Below are 24,748 nucleotides of genomic sequence, written 5' to 3'. Positions count from 1 at the left end.
TCCTGTTGTTCTTGTGTGTGTGTGTCTGTGTGTGGTTATGTGGTTGTGTGTAGGCAGGCCACTCAGTCAGCCAGTCACAGTCTCAGACATAAACACAGCAACAGCATGCTACACCAGAGGAGCTTCAAAAAGGCCGGAGTCTATGGCACCCCAGGGTGAGCCCAGCTCTAATGCCTGTATGCCTATATTGATTACATACATGAAGCTAACTTAGTGATGTTTATGCAGTTGTTACAGTATCAAAATTAAATGCGTAGTGTAGAGTAGTGTATTAGTATTTGTCAGAGGGAATACAAACAGTAAGCAATCATTTGGTGAAATACACATAATATGGATCACGTGTTTAAAAGATGTATCACTAGAAACAATAATAATAATAATATAGACACAATCACACTACGTACAAATCTAATTCCATGAACAGTCTTTGGCTCCTCTGGTCCACATATTAAAGTATTTTGGACCGTGACACTGAACACCAAGTTGTTCATTCAATATGTAAGTTCACTTGTAAAAAGCTTTGGATAAACGTTTCTGACAGATGATTACATGTGAATGTAATCTTGTTTTTTTCTCCTGGATAAAAATTCAAACTCAATCACAGTATTCTAAAGTTGTGTTTTTATGCTGTAGGACGTGTCTTAGCCTGAAACAGCAGCTTGGTCTTGTAGATGATTTTGCTCTTTTGTCTTTTTTATTTGAGATTTGTCTTGGATGAGGTTGCAGTGGTTAGCGTGTTAAGTTTCTTTACAGATGATGCACCTCTCTACATAACTAACTTATCCTTAATGTTTAAAAATGCACTAATTACATGTTAAATGAATACAGTTACTATGTTCAACACAGTGAGGATTTATGTAGCATAAACAAGCACTTTATTTGACTGTGTATATATGTATCGTACTTACTTTGTCAGTCCCTTTTGTTGTTACTTTCTCAGTCTCCCATCTCCTTCTTCTCACGCTCCCTTTTTCCATCAAACACTGTTTCACTCCCCCAAACCCACAGACACACACTCATCACACACACTGATTATTAGTGTGAGCAGTGAGGGGCAGTGTGGTTATTATGGCTGTCGCTCAGTCTGCAGCACTATGGAAAGCATGCCAAGGGCTGACGGAGCTGCTCCGTCCATCATAAGCAGACCCTCACTTGTTGACTCAGCCTAGAGGACTTTGAGCTTATTTGACTTCAACAGCATTTGAAGGTACGTTTGGAAAGGTTGACTAAATGGCCTGCTGGCATAGGACATCTGATGTGCAACCTTTGTTTAACAGTAGGTGGTGAAGTTCTTCCTCCTCGGTTGTGCAGTGGCTGTCTGTGTGAGCTGTCCGTACAATGTGCCTTTGCGGCCTTTCGTTTCTCACATGATGACTTTGTCTTCATTATGGTGGTTTAAAGGGTCCTTGACAAAATATTTTTCTGCAGCATTTTGCACAGACACACACGGAATTCTAAGGCAAGAATCATATTCTTTGGCAATATTAGTGGTAAAAAATTCCCATTGTAGAGCAAGAAGAAGACTTTCTTTTGTGTTGTATAGCTGGTTGCTTTGGAAATACAGAGGAACTTTTGTTTTAAAGCTTCTCGAATTTACAACAAAGTATATTGCACATATTGGCAGTGTAAGGTTTTTATACTGAACAATTGATTATGTATAATTGCTCATAACGATGATCCCACACATAAATATCACCTATCTCTGCAACTTCTCTCTGTTTGGTGGAGCACTTCAGCATCTCATCAGCATCGCTCTTGGCTGCACCGTGCTGCTCTGTTTAGCTCTATGAGCCTACTGTGCACTAGCTGATCAACATCAACTGGCCAAGGACAAACTAACCATTTATTTGACTGAAATTCACTGGCTTTTAAAAATTCACGACAGAAGACTTCTTCTGTCCTTTACAACATCCTTCTCTGAAGTGTAAAAAATACACTTGACCTATCAAATATAAGCTACAGTTCTGCCGGTTTAGGAATTGCACGTACTAAAACGACTTCCCAGCAGCCTGGATCATTCCGTTAATGGTACCACACTGTTAGGAGCCACCCAGTCTGGTTGGAGCCATTAGCTGTTTGTGCTCCGCTACCATTAGCGCTCAGTCTAGAACTCACACGCCCATTTTAATCCTATCTATAGCACATCACACTGTCTTTCCATAGCTCATTGTTTCACGCTTTCTCACACAAGTCATGTGTCAATTATACCCACTAAAACCTTTCTGCAGCAGTAAACACGCCTTCAAGGGAAGTAAAGCACCCATTGGCAGCCGTGTTAGAGGTTATAATCTACTGGGCAACAGAAGCCTTGCTAATATTTTTGGTGGTGCAATTTTTGAACAAACTTGAGCAGTGGTCTTTCTCTCCACTCTTGTCTTCTTAGGAGTAGGGGTCTTTCTTGGTTGGAGTGTTGCTAATACAAGGGAAGTATCACTAGGGTTGAAACTGGTGACTATGGAATTTAACCAAGATAACCTAGTACAGTTATGTACAGTGCCTGGGCTGTTTCAGCTTGATTTATTTGCATTTTCTGCTTTCACAAACCACTAGGCAGGTTCTGTGTTTGCTATAGAACAGGGCCCTTAAAGAGAGGACCATGGGCCAAGTTTGATCCTGCAGCCAAATCCACCTGTTTGTCAGGAGTTGGCACTCCATCTGTCCAAAGTTATTAGTACGTAATTTCTGAAAACCGACCTACGCAATGATCCCCAAATGCCTCACACACACACGAAGTGAATGAAGCTTTTATCAGTGCTTATGTTCACATTGTGTAATTGCAAATGGATGTCTGCCATTCACAGACATAGCAGTGCTCTTTTAGTGCATTAATGAGCTCCATTGGAAACAGAGCATTTCTACACTGTTGTAATGATACTTTTACACAAGTACATGACCTGAGCACCACAGTAAACCCACTTCCTGTCACCTTCTTTTACTGCCCATGGCTTAGCCGACTCTGAACCTTAGTATATATTGAGATATCTCACTGTCTTCAGAAATGGAACGTAATTCTTGACAAATTCATGTTATTAAATATATAATAAATGTGTCAACACACAACACACTTGGCAAAAAATGTTCAATATGTGACATAAACCGACTTAAAGTTTCACTTTGTGTTTAGTCTGAATCCACTGTAACACAATTAGAGGCCCAAGTTCAAGTAAGTGCACTGGGTGAAAGTTATGGCAGCTATTCAGGTTTGGTTTATCCACAACTGTTGATTTTACAAGAACTTCATTTTACTGGAGTTTTCTTTTACATGCCATAACACTTTGATTTTAAACAAGGCGGAACAGCTGTGCCAGACTAGGTGGCAAAAGACAACAACTGCAGGCTGCACACAGTGAACAAATGGCATTCAGTTAAGCTTCCAGAAACAGAACCGTGACGTGACTGCTGAGATGCGCTCCGTGTGCGTGTTTGTCACTGCGCCATCTGACGGTCCAGCTTCCAGAGAAGCTGTGAGGTTTACGACAAGTGGCTCATGAACTGACACAGCCAGCACGTGTGTGCATGTGTGTGCATGTATGTGGCCGTGTTGAATGTTTAAGGATGCATGTCGGGCGTGGAGGTAATTTGCGGGGGGGTTGGGGTGGCTGCTTGAAGTATGTTGACAGCATATGACGGGATGTATGTGCACATCAGAGAACATTCCTCCTGTGGTTTGAACAACACACAATGCTGTGTTGTTAAGATGCATATATGACCTTTTAACAGTTTCAACAGTTGTAACAGTTTAAGAAAGAATGAATGAATATACTAGAATGTCCCTCACCATCTGACTGGCCTTTAGAAAAACATATATAGACTTTTATATCATACACAGTAAGCTATAATTACAATAGGCAACTCATGCATTTGCATCCACATAAAAACACATCTACATGAAACGATGAATTATTTAACCTTGTCTGTATCACTGCTCCTCTTTTTATCCAGTTCTGCTTTTGTTGTAATATTGAGCCAACAGACGCTGAAAAGGGCACACTCACACACAGATATCTGCCATGCCTCTATGGTGAAAGTCGGTGTGTCCTGTTTTAAATGCAGTGATGTTTGGTGTTAGAGTGACCTCTGTGTGGTGACTTTCTAAAGAGTTTTCTCTCCTGTCGTGCAAACATCTTGTTAAAAGATGAACGCTGTCACTGACACGGCAAACTGTTGTCACTGAACCTCAGTTTTGCTAAATAGTAAACATCAGCACTGATGCTATTCATTTACATTAAAAGTGTGACTTTCTCCATGTCTGCATGTGTTTGCACTGCCAGTGGACAATGTTAAAACTCCAAAGCAAAACCAGGTCCTTCCAGATATGAGGAGATAATGGTAACTACAACAAAATTACCATTGCAAAGGAGGACAGAGATTGTCTCATACATCTTTCTGTCTGCTCCGGCCCACATTCACACAGCTCAGCCACCTCCCACACCCACACTGACAGATGCTGGTGAGGTTTACTTACACTACTCTTAGAGACACCTCAGACAGAGCAGCAGTAAGAAGTTCAGCCACAAGGCTTCTTTAACCTCAGCCACAAACACCTGTGGGTTTGTATGTGGAGACTTTGGCTCAGGAAGATGGACCATTAGTGACCAGCTCCTGTTTTTACGTTTGCTTTGCAGACTCCATTAGCAGACCCTTCCTCTGAAACTTTTTCTAACTAGTTCTGCAGTTCAATTTATCTGTTTTTCCTTTTTCTATGAGATGTTTCTACATCTTGCTTGTGAATTAGATGCTACAAAAATGTCTCTGTCTCTGTGTCCTCTCAAACAGTAACAGGGATGTTTAAGTACTTTTGATGAAAGTAATAGTTAGGATAAAGGTAAAGAGGAATCTATGAGTGGAAGTGCTGCAGGGGGGGGAGGACTACTGCTCCGACAGTGTGACCATTGACTTTTGTTCGACACCACTGTCTGAAATCAGGTGAGCTCCATCTCATCATTACTGCTTATAAGGGAAAATGTAAGCAGTGTTATACATTACTAAGACAGGATAGGGGACTATTGTTGGGTAAACCTTTTTGAAACAAGAGTTTTGTATAATTTCTGATCTTAATAGTTTTTCAAATGATTGTTAAGACAGTCATTATGATGGTAACTATTAGAGGAATACTTATAAATACTTACTTATTTTATACGTTTATGTTTTCTAAGCTGGAAGTGGAAATTTTGAGTAGACAATGTACTGCATGTACATGTACAATGCATCATTGTTGGGACTCTGGCTCACTGAATGTTTCAGGTTTCCCTCTATATTTTTTGCCCCTGCCACTCAAAACCTGAGTTTACCACTGGCTGCCACTAAGCTGCAGCTAAGAGCTCATGCCCATGTTAAAAGGCCTGTCTTAAACTAGGAACAGGCCAGAATACGTTCACTGGAGGAGCAAATATTGATTCAGGAACCCATCATTCATTGCTCTATCACTTTTATAGACTGAGTGTGTCTGTGTGTGCATGCATGTGCAGTGAAGCATGCCTCCGTCAATATTTAGTCCTGTAATGTTGACTGCTCCTGTTTTAGCAGCCAGGTACCAACAGCCTCCTCATGATTTGGTCTTCTGTTTGTTCTAGTTCATGTTGTAAGTCGCACCTCATTTATATTCAAGCTGGAGGTCAAAAACACGAGTTTAGGCTTGTGTGAAAACTGTGGAGACCCAGTGCAATGATAATTTAAAAGGCACTTTCTTAAAGATGATAAAACAATTATTGACCTTGTTGTCCAGACTAAGTGACTAAGTATCTTTGTATCGAACCCATAGTTTCTGGAATGCCAGTGAAACTGTTTGTTGGATTGGAAAATAAATAATTAGCCATTTTATGATAGAACCACTTGGTTAGATTTCAAAAAATGTCATGTTTTGGGTTAAATCGAGTACATTGTCAAAGTTAGGGGACTTTCACTGCCCCGATTACAACAAAAAACACACTGGCATGAACAGGGGTCACCCATGTTGTCTCCATGTGCTTCTGTTACCCCATCCATCCTGACCTTCTCCCTACATGGACCTTGCAGCTATATGTCACCTAACCTTCTCCTAGAGGGCAAAAAGGCTTTTCACTCAAAATGACTGATGTTGTCTCTTCTGATGTCACTACTGACCTTGGTTGGCAGTGACAGTGTTGACGTACTTGAAATCAACTTTTACGAGGCAGGGAGCTTTCCACTAGAGAAGTTCTTAGACTGTAAAGGATTGTTACATGCTTCAGACTCCATGTTCACATACCATTTCGAGTGGGTTAAAGACACACCTATAGACATGTGTAGGCATGCAGTCAGTCAACACACACATCACTCATAAATCAAACCAACACATGTTCTCAAGGCAGAGTAGTGACCTTTATGTAGTGTGGCATGTGAGTCGATGCAGTAGATCAGAGTGTGTCCAGCTGCAGTTTAAGTATGTTAAACCTTAACCACAGTCTCAGTTACCTAACCACAACCATACCATAACCATAGTTATGTGCTATAATCACCCATGCCTGTTCTTATTTATACCAATGTTGCCAAGTGGAGATACTGTACAAATTGAGAGTTTGAGATCATCTCTGACAATGTCATGGTCTGTTTTTAAAGACAGATTGTGTTGTAAGATGTGATAATTAAAATCAGTTTGTCAGACTGTATCTGGGCACAGCAGTTATTTAAGCTTAAAGCCAATGTCAGCATGCTTATGATAAATCATTTACGATGTTCATCATGCCACTATTTCCTTGCTAATGTTTAGCAGGTATATTTTGATGATCCTCAGTTTAGCGATTAGTTTTGCAGATATTCTGTCATAGACCCAACCTGTAGACAAACTGAGAGCTTCCAATGGCAGTAGATGAAATGTTACACCATAGCAAAAGTGTTTTTGCAATTTATTTTAACTATACACATTTTAATGCCAATCCACCCAATCATTTATGCGCTATACCAGTCTAGACCGGTACTGGGCCAACATCATCCTTCCTTGTCCCATGCCTCTGGTGTGGCTAAAATACAGTGGCAAGAAAGAGCATGCGATGTTTATGAACAACCATAAAACCTCATACTGCTAGTGGAAAAAGTATGTGAACCTAATAAATGGTTGGCTGGGCTCTGACTTGGAAACTCCAAAAGGTGTGTTTTGTTTTTCTGAAGCCATTCTGTTGTGGACTTGTGTTGATGTATTGAGTCATTGTTCTGTAGCATGACTGACAGTATGTGTATGTTTTACAGGAGTGTCAGCACTTCTGGCAGCAGCAGTATACTACAATTCCCACATTCAGAAGACAGGATGTTTCTGTGGGTAGGAACTAAAGCATCCGATGGGAAAAATAACCACAGGTATAGTATCTAATCCTGTTTTTTCTGTGTTTGAGGTTTGGTTTTCTTGTTCAGATATATTTCTCAATTGAAATTAAAGTATCCAGCCCACTGAGCTGTCAGTTTGAAAATGGTGAAAATTGTTTTAAAGTTCAGGTGAAGTGGAGAGTAGAGGTCTTCATGGATCCAAAACTTGAACCTAACACAAACGGACCCCTAGAAAACCAATGAGAAACCCAATGAGGACACAATCACACTCATAGACATTATTTGTTAACAAGCAGTACCATTATAACTAGGTCCAATAATGGTAACACACCACATCATCAGCAGTTGACAACTTGCAGGCTCTGGTCCATTCATATCCATTCAGGTCTCCATTCAGGACATAGTGACATACAGGCCTGAGAACCAAGAGAGTAAAAGGAGACCTGACCTGACAAAATCAGCAGAATTTGGACCTGACCTAACTTTGGTACCATATCGGGTCCTCAGAACTGAGTGGACCCAAGACCTCTAATGAACAGATAGTAGTAATTAAACCATTTGTTGACAGGTTAGAGATGCATGCACTTAATCTTTGAGTTAAAGATGATGAAGAGGATCAACTAGCAAGGCTTTCTTTGACCTCACATTGTCACGAGCTGGATAAAAGGACCCCATGGCCAGAGATAAGTCAGATTCGGAGTAGAGTTCAAAATATTTATTAACTACAGAAATAGAACATAAACAAAGCAGGGGGGTTCAGCAGAGGTCCAAATGAGAGAGAACGGTGTGAGGTGAGTACGAAGCTCTGGATGTGAGTTGCTGTGGAGAACCAGAGAGAATGGCGGAGTTGGTCATGGCTGTGATCTGGAGGTGATTGATTAGTGTGATAGGTGAGAATGACGACAGTTCCAAGATGGCCTTTGGACACAGGGTGAGGACTGAGAGCGCTGAGACATGCGACTGATAAAGGTGGTAAGTTCCAGGTGAGTAGTGGCGAGTTGCTCAAGCACAATACAAAACAGTTTGAGTCCAAAAACAGATTGATATGAGAAGTTTAGACAGTCCAGGTCAAAAACACTAGGAGGTCCACACAGAGTTGAAGCAGGGAAAGGAACAACAAGGGAGAGAACAGATCAGGGGAAAACACTCATGTAACAGAAGGGTAGACGGGAAGCAGGTTCAGGTCAGGCAAGTCTGGTGAGGGGAATCACACAGATACAGGTCCAGGTCTGGCACTGTGAGCAGAGGGGAATGACAGGGAGTAGGCAGAACTCACAGCACCAGGGGGTTAGGCAAGAGACAGGGTCCAGGACAGGCAGAGTCAGAAAAATCCAAAATAAGTCAGTCCAAAAGAAAATGCTGGACAGTGTTCAGTGAATAAGGTGAGTGAAGGTAATCAGGCTAGGAGGAGGAAACACGAAGTTGCCCAAATAAGGTCATGGGTGAAAGACAGGCAGCAAGGAGGTTGGAACCATCACACTCATATGGAGTTGAAGGGTAAGTTTTAACAAAGCTTCCAGGTAGCTTAAAGACCTAAAATTACCCAGCAGAACATTTGCTCTCGTGGTTCCTAGAGATTTCATATATACTGTAGAATGGGAGGTAGAGCCTTTAGCTATCAAGCTCCTCTCCTGCAGAACATTAAAGACTTAAAACTTTCCTTTTTATAAAGCTAATATTTAGAGCTGGCTCAGTACACAGAAGAAGACAAGGACTGGGGACAAATTGAGTTAAAACTCTTAATGCATCTTCAGTGTAAATTTTTTACAGATCTATCTACCAAAGGTTTCGTGAGTATGAAGTGCTGGACAAGAGGAAGACAATGACGGCTCTGAGAGCAGGCGAAGACAGAGCCGTTCTACTGGGCCTCAGCATGGTCCTGTTTTCTGTCATGATGTACTTTGTCTTGGGAATCACCGTGCTGCGCTCCTACTCTGACAGGTAATAACACTTTGAAAAAACACTTCACTGTTGGCTGTGATCCAGCATCAAGTGGAAATTAATTCCTTTTCTGGTAGCGTGTGGACGGATGAGGTTAGCTGCACAATTGTGAACTCCACCATCATTTGGGACGTGAGCTGTTCATACAGCTGTGGAGCAGAGTGCCGGAAGAGTTCGCGTTACCCTTGCCTCCAGGTCTACGTCAGCCTCAACTCCTCAGGAAAGGTGGTGCGGCTGTTGCACAACGAGGACATGCAGGACAACAACCCTGAGGTACTCCACAGCTGCAAAGTGATACTGTTGCTCCATTTACTTTTTTTTTTATCATCAAACTTTTTAAAATTAAACATTTTTTCCATCTTATCCTTCAGTGCTTCTACATCCCGAAGTGCCGTAAAGACTATACTTCCACACATGCCGTAATTCAAAACATTTCAGAGCGTCTTAAGTCTCAGCACACAGTTCAGTGTTTTGTGGACCCTACAGACAGGACAGACTGTGCCATTTTGACCCAGATCTACGGTCGTGTAGCAGTCTTCCACTCCCTGTTCTGGCCAACATGCACCTTAATTGGAGGAACGATCATCATTGCCATGGTGAAGCTGACCCAGTACCTGTCCATCATGTGTGAGAGAGTAGGCCGCGTCAAGAGGTGAACGGTATTAAGGATGGAAGTTTCCATCACATGGACAAAGGGACAACTGACGCAGCTTCATGGGGCCAAAACTGAAAGAAGGGAGGAAGGGCAGGCTGAGATGTTGAGAGTGAGAGTTGAAATTCTGGTATTTAAAGACAGTGACAGAGACTATATCTAAAAGCAGCTACAAAAGAGATCATGATATTTTTCAGACCGGGACAAAATCAAGGAGTGAAGATAAACTGATGCTGGTCTGCAGCTTGACATTAGTCGGGCCTACAGGTGGTTCAGGCTCAGCTTGCTGTAGCTGGTATTGACCTTCTCATGCAACTCTCTGCAAGAAAATGAATATGTTTAGCCCAAAATATCACACTTTTTCTTTAAAAGCAGATCTTTGTTTGATACTAAATGGGGCATTTTAGTTCATCTGGGTCTACATGAAACAAGGCCTGTTGCAAGGATTTACTGTACCTGTGTCTTAGGATTAGACGTTTGGGGCCTATCAGTCACGTTATCTGATGTATTGTGAACACTGCTGCTAACTCTTCTGCTGTAACAATAGAGTCACACATCTCATTGTCTATTTGTTTGGTTAACGTCATTCTTTTTCAATCTATTTTGGTCTTAGTTATTGGATTACAATGCTAAATCACTGGGTGATCCTTTGCATCAAAAGACTACGTTCAGATTCTGCCAGATTGCAGTGCATGTCTGAAACGAGTAGCTAAAACAGCTGCAACCACAAGGAAGGATGATGCTTCTTCAAACTAAGGAAATGCTATCCTCAGAAGGAAACCAGTGTTCTCTATCATATCAAGACTCTCTCCACTCTGCTACATATTTCATATTTACAGGGAATGACCTCTTGGGGTAAGGTACGTGGAAACTCTTTAAGACACGCTGGTTTATCAGACCATGCCTACCATGAAGCTTCCCTGGAGGCGTGCAATCAGTGTTCATTTTAACTCCACCAAGTCAGTTACTGGTTCTCTGTGTGTGTGTTGGCATGTGTTAGGGAAGGCAACTGGTGCTCTGGCTCTGGTCCACTTGCCTGTTTGGTGGGAGTTCAATGTCGCCCCAGGCCCTCCTTTGGGGACTGGGTTCTTAATCCTATTATAACTATAATCATGGCTGCTCTGGTTGGATGCATAGCTTTTCCCCAAGATTGCAGGAAAAAAAAATAAAACAGAGAGTGAAAGTCACATATAGTATCTGGCAAACATCGGTGTGTCTGTGTGTAGAGACAAGCTAGCACCAGTTCCACTGTCTACTTCGATCCTGACATCAGGCTTTCTGTTGCCAGTGTGTACGCCTGAGAAAGAAAGAAAAAAGAACATGTTAGAAGTGAGAAAATACATTGGTTGATGCAGAGCAGGTGGTGTATCAGCCCCTTCCTCCCATCGACCACGCCCTTTTAGCTCTCATCACCCCACCTACTCTGGGGTGATGAGATAAATGAGATAAATGTCTTGTCAGGCTGCATATGGCCGTGGACGTCCAGACTCGCCTGGCCAATACCAGCACTACCCTGGCCTTGTACAGTCGAAGATCTGAATGTCCTTCTCCTACTTAGCATCCATCTGAAAGCGGCTTTCTCCCTATCCTGAATCTCAGGGACCTCAACCAGTTTCTGCGTCGCCTCAGGTGCATGATGCAGACCGTTGTGGTTTGTGACAGTCAGGATTTACAAGTTTCCATCCTGCCCTTTGCCATTGTCCTAGCGCCATGGTAGAGACTTTAATTTGACCATAGTTTAGCTTTATGCTGAACAATGTTTTCTCACATCTTATGACTTTCTTGTTTTGTCACATAAATGATTTACCTATGGAATAAACAGCCTGTTGGTCTGGATGATCTAGATCTGTGTGTGTTAGTTTGAACTCTATATTCATGCCCCCTCTACTTGCTGTGAATTGAGGTTGGGATGAAGCAGTTAATGATTGATACATGCTATCAATGATAGATGTCACTTGTCCAAAAGGAATAATTTCAAGGCATAGAGAGTGCAGTATGTTTATTAGTAGTGGTGATAAGGATTGGATAAGGTATTAATGACTATGGAATTAATAATTAATAAGAAAGCAATGTAATCTTCCTTAACATGAGTGATAAAAATTATCAGATCATGTGAATGCTGCATGCACTGCTGCCTTTCTTCTTCAAACAGAAAGGTTAGAACCTGCAGCTGTAGTCATGGCACTCAGATTTCTAATTCTGCTCTTTGGCCTGGGATTGGTAAGTGGAACACTTTGCATGTAAATTTAAATTAACTACATATATTATATTGTATCTTCTTCTATGGCTACTTCTTTAATGTTTTGTTGTCTTATAAGGCTGAAGATATCATTTTTCTGTAAATGATTATCATGCTTTTAAATGTATTTCACAGACAGCAGCCAAGTTAACGGGAGAAACAGGTGAGTGGTGATGAGGCAGAACTCATAAGCAGTTCCTCCAGCAGTAAGAATGAAATTCCCCACGTTCTGATACAATGATCGGTGTATTGTAATGTAATCTCATTATTACTGATTCTTCATGTGCAGAAACTGATGTTGATCAAGGCCATGACTGGGACATCTTCAACATCAATGAAGGTTTGTACGCTCTTTATTTTTGCTTTGCTTTGTTGAATAAGGAATCCAAGGACTTTTATGAACCAAATAAATGTTCTCTTGCAGGAGCAGGGCTGGACCTGCTGGAGGGAGATATTGAACAGGATGAAGTAAGTTAGATCTCTTCTCCAAGATCTTAACATGGCAATTTCACACTGAATAATCCAACATGAAACACACAAAAAACACCCGTACAACACAACTACTACTACTACTACTACGGTTCTATCATTGTGGATTAAAGGTAGACATAACTAACTCAGTTGTAATTAAAAACTCGGATGTTTTCATGTCAGCAGCTTTGTACAAATCACATATTGCAACTGTCCTGATGTTCAACATCTCATCATTATGTAACTATATGTGAGATAAGAGTAAGTTTACACTTTTCCCCCAGTTAGTTCGTACTAAGCAGGGTTCTTGTTTACACTCTAGACAAGCTAAGGTGGATTTTGTGTCTCTGAAGACAATCTCTAGTAGATTTACTTCAGTGTTTAAGGTCATTGTTCTACTGCATCACCAAACGTATATGAAACTTCAAACTTGACATGATCCTGTGGAAGACCCTGATAAACTTGGGAATTCTTTAACCTTCATGATGGCAGGTCCAAGTACATAGGTAGCAAAGCAGCTTCACATTATTATACTTGCGTACTTGTGTACTTAGGTGTTGGTATCTTTTCATGTCATAGGTAGCGTTGTTTGTTAACAAAAGTTTTAACAGCATACTGGAGGGCGGCAGCAGCTCAGTTAGTGGAGCAGTCGTCTAGGAACTCTGGGGTTAGTGAGTGCTAGCTGCCTGTCAAGGTCTCATTAAACAAGACATCAAAACCCCGTAGTAACACTGTTTTATAGTCTAAGTCACTTTGGATAAAAGCGTCTGCCAAATGACTAATAAAAAAATTTGTATGGTGCATGGAGCTTCATGATTTTGGGCTGCTTTGGTGATTTGAGCTGATTGGGCCCTGTCATCATGGAGGAGAAAATGAATTCTCGTTTATCAAGTCTCCTAATAGGAAATATGACCCATTTAATTGTATTGAAATACATTTAGCATAATTTGCATACCCAGATGGATATATGTGAGTGCTCTTTTTTTTCAATTATTGTTTTCTTTATTCTCGTTAGACATCCATCAGAAACTCCATCATAGGAGACAAGTATCGCTGGCCAACAACTGTTCCCTACTACTTGGAGGACAGTCTGGGTAAGACACAGTGCTAAGGAAACCCCCATTCTCAGGATTGATCATGTTATTAGGATTCTTCTTCATGTTCATTTGTCCTGTGCTCTTCTACATGTAGAAATGAATGCAAAGGGAGTGATACTGAAGGCGTTCGACCAGTACAGACTGAAGACCTGCATTGACTTCGCACCATGGAAAGGAGAGGAGAACTACATCTCTGTGTTTAAAGGCAGCGGGTGAGCAGAGCTTCAAACTGCTTTTAAATTCACGTACATTATAATGTTGAACGATAATCTTGAAACTTATATTTGTCTTTTACAAGTAATGTCACAACATATGCACATATATACATTCTAATAATGCTGCATCTAGCAAATACGTAAAGCTGCACAAATTGTGATTGCAGTGTCTTTGGCATGTAAGCTAATGTTTGCTATTTCCATATTTATTGTTAAACGAAAACTGCTACATTTTGGACCGAAAGTCAAATGTATTGCTTCTTTTGCTACATTCAATGCAACGACAAGAGGGCACAATCCAATATAATCTTGTGCCCGTCCCATGTATGGATAAATGCAGAGTTGTGTCAGGAAAGTCATCCGACATAAAAAACATTTGCCAAACCAAACATGCAAATCATCAGCCTGATGACTCTACACGGTGCCTTGGTGCAGATTTCAATGGACAAGTTGGTGAAAGGAACAGAGGTGATTGGCTTGTGATCGGCAGGCTTGGTCTTCAGGACCATCTATTACTGTAGTGCATACTTTCTTTCAGAAGAGGCAGAAACATAGGGTGACATATAAGAGCGTAGAGAGAGGCACTCAGAGGTAGCAGGTGAGTTTCTCATTAGTTTGTTTAACAAGATCTTGGAGAGTGAGAGGATGCCCGAGGAATGGAGAAGAAGTGTATTGGTTTATTTTTTTTAAGAACAAGGGAGATGTGCAGAGATTTGGCAATACAGAGGAATAAAGGTGATGAGACATACATTGAAGTTATGAGAAATACTACTGGAAGCTAGACTAAAGGCAGAGGTGAGCATTTGTAAGGAGCAATATGGTTTCATGCATATGAAAAGTACAGAGATGGGCAAAGGGAGTCGGTGTGTAGGTGTGACAGAGGAGTTCAAAGTGGAGGTGGGTCTGCATCAAGGATCGGCTCTGAGTCCCTTCTTGTTTGCTCTGGTGATGGACAGGCTGACAGATGAGGTTAGACAAGAATCTCCATGGACTACGATGTTTGCAGATGACATTGTGATCTGTGGCAAGAGCATGGAGCAGGTGGAGGAAAATTTAGAGAGGTGGAGGTTTGCTCTGGAAAGCAGAGGAAAGAAGTCTAGACACAGCAAGATGGAATAAATGTGTGTGAATGAGAGAGAACCAAGTGGAACGAGGTGTGTGCAAGCAGAATGGAACAGGTGCAGAAAATTGTCAGGTGTGCTGTGTGATAAAAGATGAAATCAGCAAGAACGAAAGGAAAGGTGTTCAAAACAGTGGTGAGACCAGCGATGCTGTACGGCTTAGAGACAGTGGCACTGAAGAAAAAACAGGAGGCAGAGCTGGAGGTAGCAGAGCTGAAGATGTTGAGGTTCTCTTTGAGACTAACAAGGAGGCCAGGTTGAGGTGTTTTAGACATGTTCAGAGGAGAGATTGTGAACCTATCAGTAAACAGATGCTGAGGTTGGAGCACCTAGCAGGAGGAGTAGAGGAAGACCAAAGAGGAGATTTATAGATGTTGTGAGAGAGGACATGTAGTTAGTTGGTGTGAGAGAAGAGGATGCAGATGATAGGGTTAAATGGAGGAAGATGATTTGCTGTGGCAAAACAAAGACAGCTTTTCCTACTTTCACATGTGCACTGGAACCCTGAACTTCTCCAGACTTTACCTCTGTGGGCTGCACAGGAAAATGTGAAGTTTTTGCTCAGAAAAATCTGTGATGTCATACTGAAGCAAGTGATCAGTTTCAGCTTGAAGGTTTTAAGCTCTAAGCTAAAGAGACATAAGTGTAGCTGTGTGTGTGTTGTTTCTATCCAGGTCTTTAAAGACTGTGTAGACAGACTTAGATCTCACTCTTCCTCTCTGCAGATGTTTCTCCAAGGTAGGCAACCGACGTGTGGGGAAACAGCAGCTGTCTATTGGTAGTAACTGTGATCGTCTAGGAACTGTTGAGCATGAATTCCTGCATGCTCTGGGCTTCTGGCACGAGCAGTCCAGAGCTGACCGCGATGATTATGTCGACATCATGTGGGATCGCATTGAACCTGGTAACCCTAATCAGTAATATCTTGAACTACAACTGTACACATAGGCTCTATTTTCTTTATTCCTCTAACAAGACATTCATGAGCTTTTTCAAATCAGCTCATGGGGAGGTTGAATTATCATCCAATAAAGGTCAAACTACATTTGTCCTGCATTTTTCTCAATGTGTTTGCCATTCAGTGCATTTTTGTAAAAATCTAAACCCAAACGACTGAATTTCTGATTTCATTCCTTCTTCAGGTAAAGAGCACAACTTCAACACATACGATGACACAGTGTCCAGTGCTCTGGGTGTTCCCTATGATTATGGCTCTGTGATGCACTACAGCAAGACGTCCTTCAACATTGGCTCTGAGCCCACCATCGTCACCAAGATCCCTCAATTCATAGATGTGATTGGTCAGAGGATGGGGTTCAGCGCCAGTGACCTAACCAAACTCAACCGTCTCTACAACTGCAGTAAGTCATTTTGTACACACTGCATTCACTACATCAAAGTTACCCTCAGTGAGCAAGCCATAAACAAATAAAAAACATGGACACAAATATTGAGACACGTTCCACCTTTAGCTATACTGTTTATCCTTCAGGGAGCCGGGAAGCTTTCAGATGCGTTGAGATAAGGAAAAAATAATTGCAGATAACTCTCATATTTTTCTTCTTATTTATCTCTCTCTTGTCTTCACTGATCGCTTATTCTAAGGAGGACCAATATTTTTGCCCAGGTCATTGTAGAATAAGTACAACTTCAGCTTGAATTCAGCTTGAATGTATCTAAATTACAAAGTGCATGATAATTTCTTACAATAACTGTTAGATACTTTTAATAATATGGCATTATAAATATTCAGTCTAGCAAACTACTCACATTACGTGTTGTCAGAATGTCAGGTCACACATACTGGAGTTACTTTGCTTTCACTATGTTTCTGAATTACTAAGCAGTGGTACTCCAGTACTCCAATCTGCCTAAAGCTATTTTAGAAACCAGTACCCTTCCTGTGAGGTACAGTAAATCTAAGTAGACCTGGACTTTTGTGGTAAAGCGATCAATAAACTAAGTCACCTCATAAAATAATAATGATGTGTGTTCCACAGCAGAGTTGCATAATAGATCATAGTCCATGTGGCTTAACCTGAGTTTAATATACTGTATATCAATCTTGAACAATAATCCAAAATAACAATTTATCTAGAAAAACAATGAGAAAATAGCAACTGAAGCACAATAAACTGGTAAATTTACAGTTACAATTACATTCATATCACCAGGTTACACTAAGCATTTCATATTATAGCATCTTATTCAGATCCACTGCTAGTTTGTTTGGAAGCTTCACGTCAGCACACAGCTGTTCTGTCCACCACTGAGCGTTTCCAGCTGTTTTCTGCTTTCCCACCAGTTGCGTCTCACTACCCATGTTCAGCTATATTTAGTGTGTCTAGTTTTGTTGCTAGTTAATCCACCACTCCGTATGCTCAAACCTTTGCTTTCTATCTGCAGTCACCTGTCTAGATAACAACACTGCATCATATCAGCATCTTGTTCTTTTCTATCAGTCCCCACCTACAAAAGGGGAATCATAAAAGGCTCCAAATGTCAATAAGTTATGGAAAAATTATTAATAATTATTCAGAATGATTGCTGGTAAGTGGTAAATGTTTCAATAAAATCTTTACAGCACCTATAAAAGTTTATTTCTTTACAATACTGAAACATGGCAGATTTTTTTATACCACTTGACTGAGGGGTAAATACTTATGCACTCACTTATTTTTACTTGTATATTTTGAATTAATTTATAATACTTTGTAGAGATCAGTTTTACTTTGACATTTATAAATGTTTGTCTAATAAGGCCTCATTAAATTCACCATGATTCAAAAAGAAAAACGGTAAAAATAAAAATAGGTAGGTACCTCCAAGACCTTGTGAGAGATTTTAAACTGTAAACTAAAGGTTTTTCCTTGTTTAAACATTATATTCATAGCATTTAGAAAAGGTAAAATTGTGTTCTAAATAGTTAATAATTATTATTTATGCAAAACAAGCCCTACTGTGCAAATGGAATGAGATAATCTAGGAATTTGTGTTATTCTAACTCACTGTGATGTCTCAGTATTTTATGAAGCACTATTTCTCTCCACAGCCGTGTCTTCTACCTTTGTTGACAGCTGTAACTTTGAGGAGGAGAACATCTGTGGCATGATTCAGGGTCCTGGGAATGCAAAGTGGGAACAACAAAGTTCTGCGAGTGGGGGGCCTGAAGTGGACTTTACCAACATGGGCCAATGCAAAGGTGACAACTCAACTTCAGACCCTTGAGTTTACATCCAGTAATATTCAGCTTTGCCATTCTTCCAATAGTGATCAATAGTGATAAGGAAGCCAAAAGGCATGGCAGACAATCTATTCAGGAGACCACACGGCGTGGATGACAGACTAATTGGTTTGTAGAGAATGTCCACTTTAAAAGATAAGAAATGATTATGTCTTGGTCAATTGGGAGCACTGAATTTGATGAGAGAGTCTTTCAGCCAGCCAGCAGCCAACCTGTATGATATGTCCTTGGGGTGTAGTCATTGCTCTTTTAATTTTCTGTTCATTCAAGACAAAGAACAAAGCATCTATAATACATTTTCACGTATACCATGAATCAGATGATTTCTGATGACAGAACAGAACAGCAGGCGAAAAAACAAGAAGCAGCAAAAACACTGCACAGGTTGGTTGAACCAGTAACAGCATGGAGCTTGATAGCTAAAATTCTACACTTGAAAACTTTAGGAACCACAAGTAGATCTGCACTCTGAGAGCAACGTTTTAGTCCCATGATTGAGGAGTAGAAAAATACATTTTGAACATTCTTGAAACTTGACTAATTGATTTGTTTTATCTGGTTCATAGATAAATACAGCTGACTTTCAAGTGTGTAGTGAATTGAAATGTATTTTCTTAATAACATTGTCTAAGGGCAAGTTAAGAGCAGGCATGTAGACAAGGAACAGGTAAAAGGAGAAATGTTTGCAGAGTAGCTGGAGACCAGTGGGAGGTTTTTTTTAGAAGGAGATATCTCATAGAAACATTCCAGGGAGAGAATATATATGAAGAGTGTAAAGAGCAAACACAGGCTCCAGGTATAAACAGTCACAAATCCACAAACAAAAAAATCTTACAGAAGCAGGTCAAATTCCAAAAATCCAATCAGACAGTTGTTAATCCAAAATCCACAGTTCAATAACAGAGGTTCAGGTTTGAAAGATAACGTGACTAGAGAGTGACTTAGACGAAATGACTTAATATAAAACATCATTGAGCAGTCAGGTCAGGATGGAGTTCAAGAGACATGTTGATGATTCAGATCAAGTATTATTATCAAGTATTAAGTAAATTGAAATGAACTCAGCATGATCTACAGGGAAAGAAGCAGTCTAAGCACAAGTGAGGTCTTATAAATCAATCTAGAGCTGCTGTGCATGCGAGATCATCCATGCCAGACGCAGGAAGGATCTGATCAATTGTTTTCTTTAATAGTTATGATTTTATTTGTAAAGAAATTTGTCATTACAGCTGAGAGTTTAGGAAATACTAGGCTCAACAGAGTCATGACTCTTTAAATAAAATATGTGGTCTTAGCATTATGGAGGAGTATTTCCTTTTCTAGAGAGCAGAAACATTTTTCCAGTACCCTACTACTCCATTAACTTTACTGGAGCATCTCTTCCTTTAGTCCATAATACATCTTTATACCTCAGCAGTAGCTGGGGCCAGAGACAATATGTTTTTGGGTTGTCCATGCTTCCTTCTGTCTGTACAGTCAACCGATTCTTGCGAACATGAGGGAATCTGTTTTTTCCTTCAGTGTAATTTTGAACTCTATGATGAACTGATTAGATTTTGGTGGACAAAGGTCAAAGGTTAGCGTGACCTCTTGTATGTCCCACATAGTCAAAACTACATCTGGCACAAACATCCGCTAGGACCCATGCATAGACTTATTAGAATATGAGTCTGAACAGACATTTAGCAACTGTGAATCACAAGAGACAAATCAAAAGAGCTACAAAAACTATGTGAGAAATGCCAAATGTCTTTAAAGTACAACTTTACTTACAGACCTTTAGCTCCTTTAATAACGATATAATACTGATATTATACAAATCGCCATCTGCTGAGGTCTATTACCTCTCCATATTACCTGCTTTGTGTCCCCCTTTGTGCCCAGGAACTGGCCACTTCATGCACTTCAGCACGGCTTCGGCTGAGCCTGGTCACCAAGCGTTCCTGGAGAGTCGCTGGCTTTACCCCAAACCTGGAGTCCAGTGTCTGCAGTTCTTCCTCTATAGCACTGCTGCAGCTGATGATGTTCTCAATATCTGGGTGCGAGAGTACGACCAGGCCAACGCCAATGGCAAACTGAAGCTCTTCAAGAGCATTTCAGGTAACAAATGAAAGGTGACATGTTGAATTAGTTTTGGCATAATTACAGCATGTGTGACTAGCACACAATCTTATGAAAAAATATTGAAGTGGAAATGATCTCTACAACATATATTCATATCTACTTATATCTGCTTCTTGAGTCTTTTTCATATATAATCTACAATGTATATTAAACTCTCGCAACTTTTGTCTTTATCATTTGTTCCCATCATCACAAGTTCTCCATTACTAGTCGGAGAGTGACTGGCTTAGATAGTTAAGAGTGTTTATTTTTATGGGGTCTTGGAACAAAACCCTGTTGAAATTAAATTAAAGCACAATTAGCAGTATAGTGGAAGTTCTTGTGATTACAGTAGCTTAAAAAAAAACAATAACTGCTGGGTGTAGTGACAACAGCAGCCATAAAGAGTCATTGTACATTAATGTTTAGAATAAATTCTGAGGAAAACCTGGTTGAAACTTTACATTAAACAGAATTTATAGGGGACCTGTTCATTATGTTCAAATACATACCTGTAGGTACATGATAACAAAATGCAAGTCTGAAGAACAACATGATAACAACCTGGGAACTGTTTCTCTGTTCCATGTGACATGTATACATGTAAAGAATAGTGTACAAAAACCTTTCTCTACTCTGTTGTAGGAGGTGTCAAGGGCTCCTGGGAATTACATAACGTCAATCTAAATGTGACAAAGAAGGCCCGCGTGGTGTTTGAGGGCGTGAGGGGGAGAATTCCATCAAAGGGAGGCTTCTCTCTGGATGATATTAACCTGTCATCGACAAAATGCCCTCAGCACATCTGGCACATCCGCAACATCACCAGTCTGATGGCCACCACACCAGCAGGAAAAAAACTTTACAGCCCTCGCTTCCTGTCTCCAGCAGGTTACTCCTTCCAGGTAAAGACTTATTTTCAATATTATATTTTTTATTACTAAATATAGCTCTCAAGTAAGCTCTCAAGTAAGTTCTTTCTTTCCTTCAAAGAAAGAAAGAAAGAAAGAAACAGAGAGACAATGGAAGTGGAAGTCAATCAGTCCTTGATAATCAAGTGGATCTGCTTGGAGTCTGTTCCCTTGTTTGTTCTCACTGTTTTTCCTCACAATTCGTCCATACTGCAAAATGATATATTTCAGTCCCTGGTTTAAAACCTGAAACCTATAGCATAACAAACTAAATCTACATGTTGCAATATATTTATTATGTTATAACTTTACTTAAATGATTATCTAATTACTGAGTTTTCGAAAAATGGTAATCTAGTCTTCCAGAATGATGGTATTATCATCCATATGGCACAAAGGGTCATTTAATGGCTTGATTGAGTATGAAAAATGACGTCATGCTGTGGCCTTAACAGTGTTACACAGCTCTCATAACCCCATAACCATCGCCTGAAAATGAAATAAGGCAACATTGTATCTTGTGGAAACATGGTGTTCTACCAAACCACTCGCTACTAAGGCACTGTAAGGTACAAAAGTTCAAAACATAATCTCATGCTGCTCTGTGCTCTGTAGGTAGGTGTGTACCTCAATGGATTAAGCAGCAATCCAGATTACATGGCCCTCTACTTGCACCTGACCTCAGGGCCTAACGACCACATGCTCAAGTGGCCGTGTCCATGGCAGATGGCAACCATGGCTTTGATGGATCAACAGTCGGACATCAGACAGCAGATGAATATGCACCGAATGGTCACCACCGACCCTAACAAGAAGTCCTCTGATGGTAAGAGAATCTTGACTGGAGTTTAGAGGTGGTCAATCAGAGACTGACTGTTCACCTGTTTCTCTCAGGTACTGAGTTCTTCTGGGATGATCCCAGGAAAGTGGGCTCCAAAGTGACTGACTCTGACGGCAGCGTTTATTATAGAGGTCCAGGCTACGGAACCAGCACCTTCATCACCCACAGCAGACTGAGAAGCAGAAACTTCATCAAAGGAGATGACGCCATCTTCCTCTTCAGTCTGGAAGGTATTGGCACTAAACCAATAGACCAGGACATCATAGACAACTAGAACCTCTAACTCAGTTTCACTGTGTCTGAAAAGTTATAATTGATCGTCTTGTCTTCAGATATATCCCACCTGCTGAACTCTCAGCCTCTGCCTGACTCTACACTACGTGCTGATGCCAGTCTGCTTAAGGCTGCAGACCAAGGTGCTCCACAGGAAATTGCTAATAAACCTACAGCAGTCATAGCTGTGGCAGCATGTGTGGCAGCTGCAATGTTGGTGATGTCCGTGGTTTTGTTAAGGAAATTTAGGAGGATGAGAAGACATCAGGAGAGTGATGATGTGGTGATCATAAAAGACATGCCTGGATTCATGGAAGTGAGTGTGAGTCACACATGAGATGAGTTCTCACCACAGGAAGTCGAATTAGAACCTGAAGCTTTCCATAACCTTCAACTTGTAAAGTTATGGGTCATTTCTTTCTCTCGCTTCTCTTGTGTTTAATCAGTGTTTATACCCATGCATTTAATGCATTTATACCCCACACTTGTCATACTAATGCTTGAGAGGAGACAGCTTTTATCTTTATCCAACCCCTAGTGACAGTCCTACAAGTACCTACTTCCTCTCCTGCAAGTTTCACAGATCTGATTAGGTACTACCTCCTGAAGTATGCTAAAATTTAGCTCCCAGACTTTGATGAAAGCAGGGGAAAAAACAGAAACAGCAAAAGCTCAGTGAGTGTACCTGTGAGTTCCTGTGGTGAAAACCAACCATAACAGTCACTACAAATTTACACCAAATGCACCCAGAGCAAACTGTCATCCTCAGCACAGAATGTGTTTTTCATTACAGGAGCAGCCGACTAAAGAATTACCTTTCACTGCTCCATGAAACCTTGATGAAAAGAAGAATCTAAACTGATCTGAAGAGAGGACACGTCTCTAAAAGTTCTTTACAACATCAAATCAGTCACCTGAATCTTTATCATGTATAATTTCAATAAAAGTGCTGACAGCATTTGTTTTGTTTTGATGATTTGTTCCTGTCATCACAGCCGCTCCATTACTTTTTGGAAACTGAAGGATTAATTGCGATCGCTGGACAATTCACTAGTTTATAGTTAGAAGTGTAGTTGTAAAGGCCTGATATTTAGGAGGGAAACACTCGCTGTGTTTAGTATTAAACTGTAGCTATTGGAAATGGTGAAATCCTGTCACTATCAAAGAGGAAAGAAAGAGAGAAAGAGAAAAAAACTGCTAGGTGTGGTACCAACAGCAGCCACAGAGAGGTGCCACAGTCAACATTTCTATTCAGAGCGAGTTCAAGGGAGGGGAACACCTGCACAAAGTACACGTTTTACAGTAAGTTAATGGTAACAGTCAGTGGTAAGTGATGTCTTTTGGATGGAGCCACTGTTTGATATGATTCTTTTAGCTTTTTTATACAGTACATTTGGCTGGAGTTTGTTTTTAAACTTCTTTGAACTTAAACAGTGATACCTCACTTTTTCACTTCTTAATTTTGTTTTTTTCTATTGAATCGTGGTGGGTTTAATTCAATTAGTAATAAATAATTTAAAAATATACTGCCTGGCCAATAAAAAAGGTTTAACACTTCAATATTCCGTGGGCTACCTTTTTATTGTGATTACAACACGTTCAAAGTGGCATCACTTCAATAAGCTTATGCAACGACACCACAGAGTTGCATTATTTCTCTGTCTTCTATATTGTGTATTAATGACGGAATCAGTCCTCTGCATCCCAAACATTCTGAATGGGTAAAGTCTGGACTCTGTGGTGGTCACTCCATGTGGAAAAATCATGCCTCATGCTCCCTGAACTCCCCTTTACAGTTTTAAACCTGATGAATCCTGGCATTGTCATCTTGAACGTGCCAGTGCTGTCAGGGAAGAAAAAATCTATTGATGCCTGTTGAACTATTTCCTTGGTGACCTTTTTTTTTTAGCAGGCAGTGTGTAGAATTAAACATATTGATTCCTTTACCTCATGGAGACCCTGCAGCCTCATTTAAAGACCTCACATATTGGGAAAATGCATATAAAAGCTCGGGTCTTATGAGGTTCAAGTAACTCACCTAAATAATCACTGATGCAGCCTGTTGGTTGAAGAAGTCATATAATCACTTACATGGAGATCACGTGAGGGCAGTGAAACCAATTCAAGCACTGAAAATCATTCAAACTCTGGTACAAATGAGGTGTTGTGGCAAAAAACTTTCAGCTGTTTGCAAAGAACAAAACAGGAACAATTTAAATTGCTCAGTACAATCAACTGCAAATGTTCATGTGGCCGCTCTACCAACTCTACTACTGCAACCCTTCATGTGGGCGCTCTACCAACTCTAGTACTGCAACCCTTCATGTGCCCGCTCTATCAACTCTACTACTGCAACCCTTCATGT

General features: G+C 40.6%; 2 protein-coding genes across 3 annotated transcripts; both read left to right on the top strand.

Annotated features, from left to right (window-relative positions):
• The first annotated feature begins 79 nt into the window (after positions 1-79).
• si:ch211-247n2.1 (calcium-activated potassium channel subunit beta-2) lies at positions 80-12,220 on the top strand. 2 transcript variants are annotated; one of them, XM_026345973.1, is made up of 5 exons: positions 80-155; positions 7,204-7,311; positions 9,049-9,219; positions 9,297-9,492; positions 9,591-12,220. In XM_026345973.1, the coding sequence occupies exons 1-5, from the start codon at positions 106-108 to the stop codon at positions 9,873-9,875; spliced, it is 810 nt and encodes a 269-aa protein (XP_026201758.1). In that variant the 5' UTR covers positions 80-105; the 3' UTR covers positions 9,876-12,220. The 2 variants fall into 2 exon arrangements, with proteins under 2 accessions (XP_026201758.1, XP_026201759.1); XM_026345974.1 differs by having other exon boundaries at positions 88-176.
• LOC113152420 (meprin A subunit beta-like) lies at positions 11,340-23,331 on the top strand. The gene is made up of 15 exons (XM_026345664.1): positions 11,340-11,392; positions 12,197-12,273; positions 12,400-12,450; positions 12,535-12,578; positions 13,597-13,675; positions 13,773-13,890; positions 15,740-15,918; positions 16,157-16,375; positions 18,067-18,216; positions 20,143-20,358; positions 21,007-21,263; positions 21,885-22,095; positions 22,164-22,340; positions 22,443-22,699; positions 23,177-23,331. Exons 1-15 carry the CDS (start codon positions 11,340-11,342, stop codon positions 23,213-23,215), a joined length of 2,127 nt encoding a protein of 708 aa, XP_026201449.1. The 3' UTR covers positions 23,216-23,331.
• The last annotated feature ends 1,417 nt before the right edge of the window (positions 23,332-24,748 follow it).

Source organism: Anabas testudineus, chromosome 4 (assembly GCF_900324465.2).
Source record: "Anabas testudineus chromosome 4, fAnaTes1.2, whole genome shotgun sequence".
In the NCBI taxonomy this organism is placed as follows: domain Eukaryota; kingdom Metazoa; phylum Chordata; class Actinopteri; order Anabantiformes; family Anabantidae; genus Anabas; species Anabas testudineus.
This window is presented reverse-complemented; position numbering and strand designations above follow the sequence as displayed.

Coding starts and splice junctions, on each gene's coding strand:
- si:ch211-247n2.1 (XM_026345973.1), top strand. CDS start 106: ATGCTACACCAGAGGAGCTTCAAAAAGGCCGGAGTCTATGGCACCCCA. Junction 7,312..9,048: donor GATGGGAAAAATAACCACAG/GTATAGTATCTA, acceptor AATTTTTTACAG/ATCTATCTACCAAAGGTTTC. Junction 9,493..9,590: donor TGCAGGACAACAACCCTGAG/GTACTCCACAGC, acceptor CTTATCCTTCAG/TGCTTCTACATCCCGAAGTG.
- LOC113152420 (XM_026345664.1), top strand. CDS start 11,340: ATGGCCGTGGACGTCCAGACTCGCCTGGCCAATACCAGCACTACCCTG. Junction 18,217..20,142: donor CAACATGGGCCAATGCAAAG/GTGACAACTCAA, acceptor CTTTGTGCCCAG/GAACTGGCCACTTCATGCAC. Junction 21,264..21,884: donor CAGCAGGTTACTCCTTCCAG/GTAAAGACTTAT, acceptor TGTGCTCTGTAG/GTAGGTGTGTACCTCAATGG.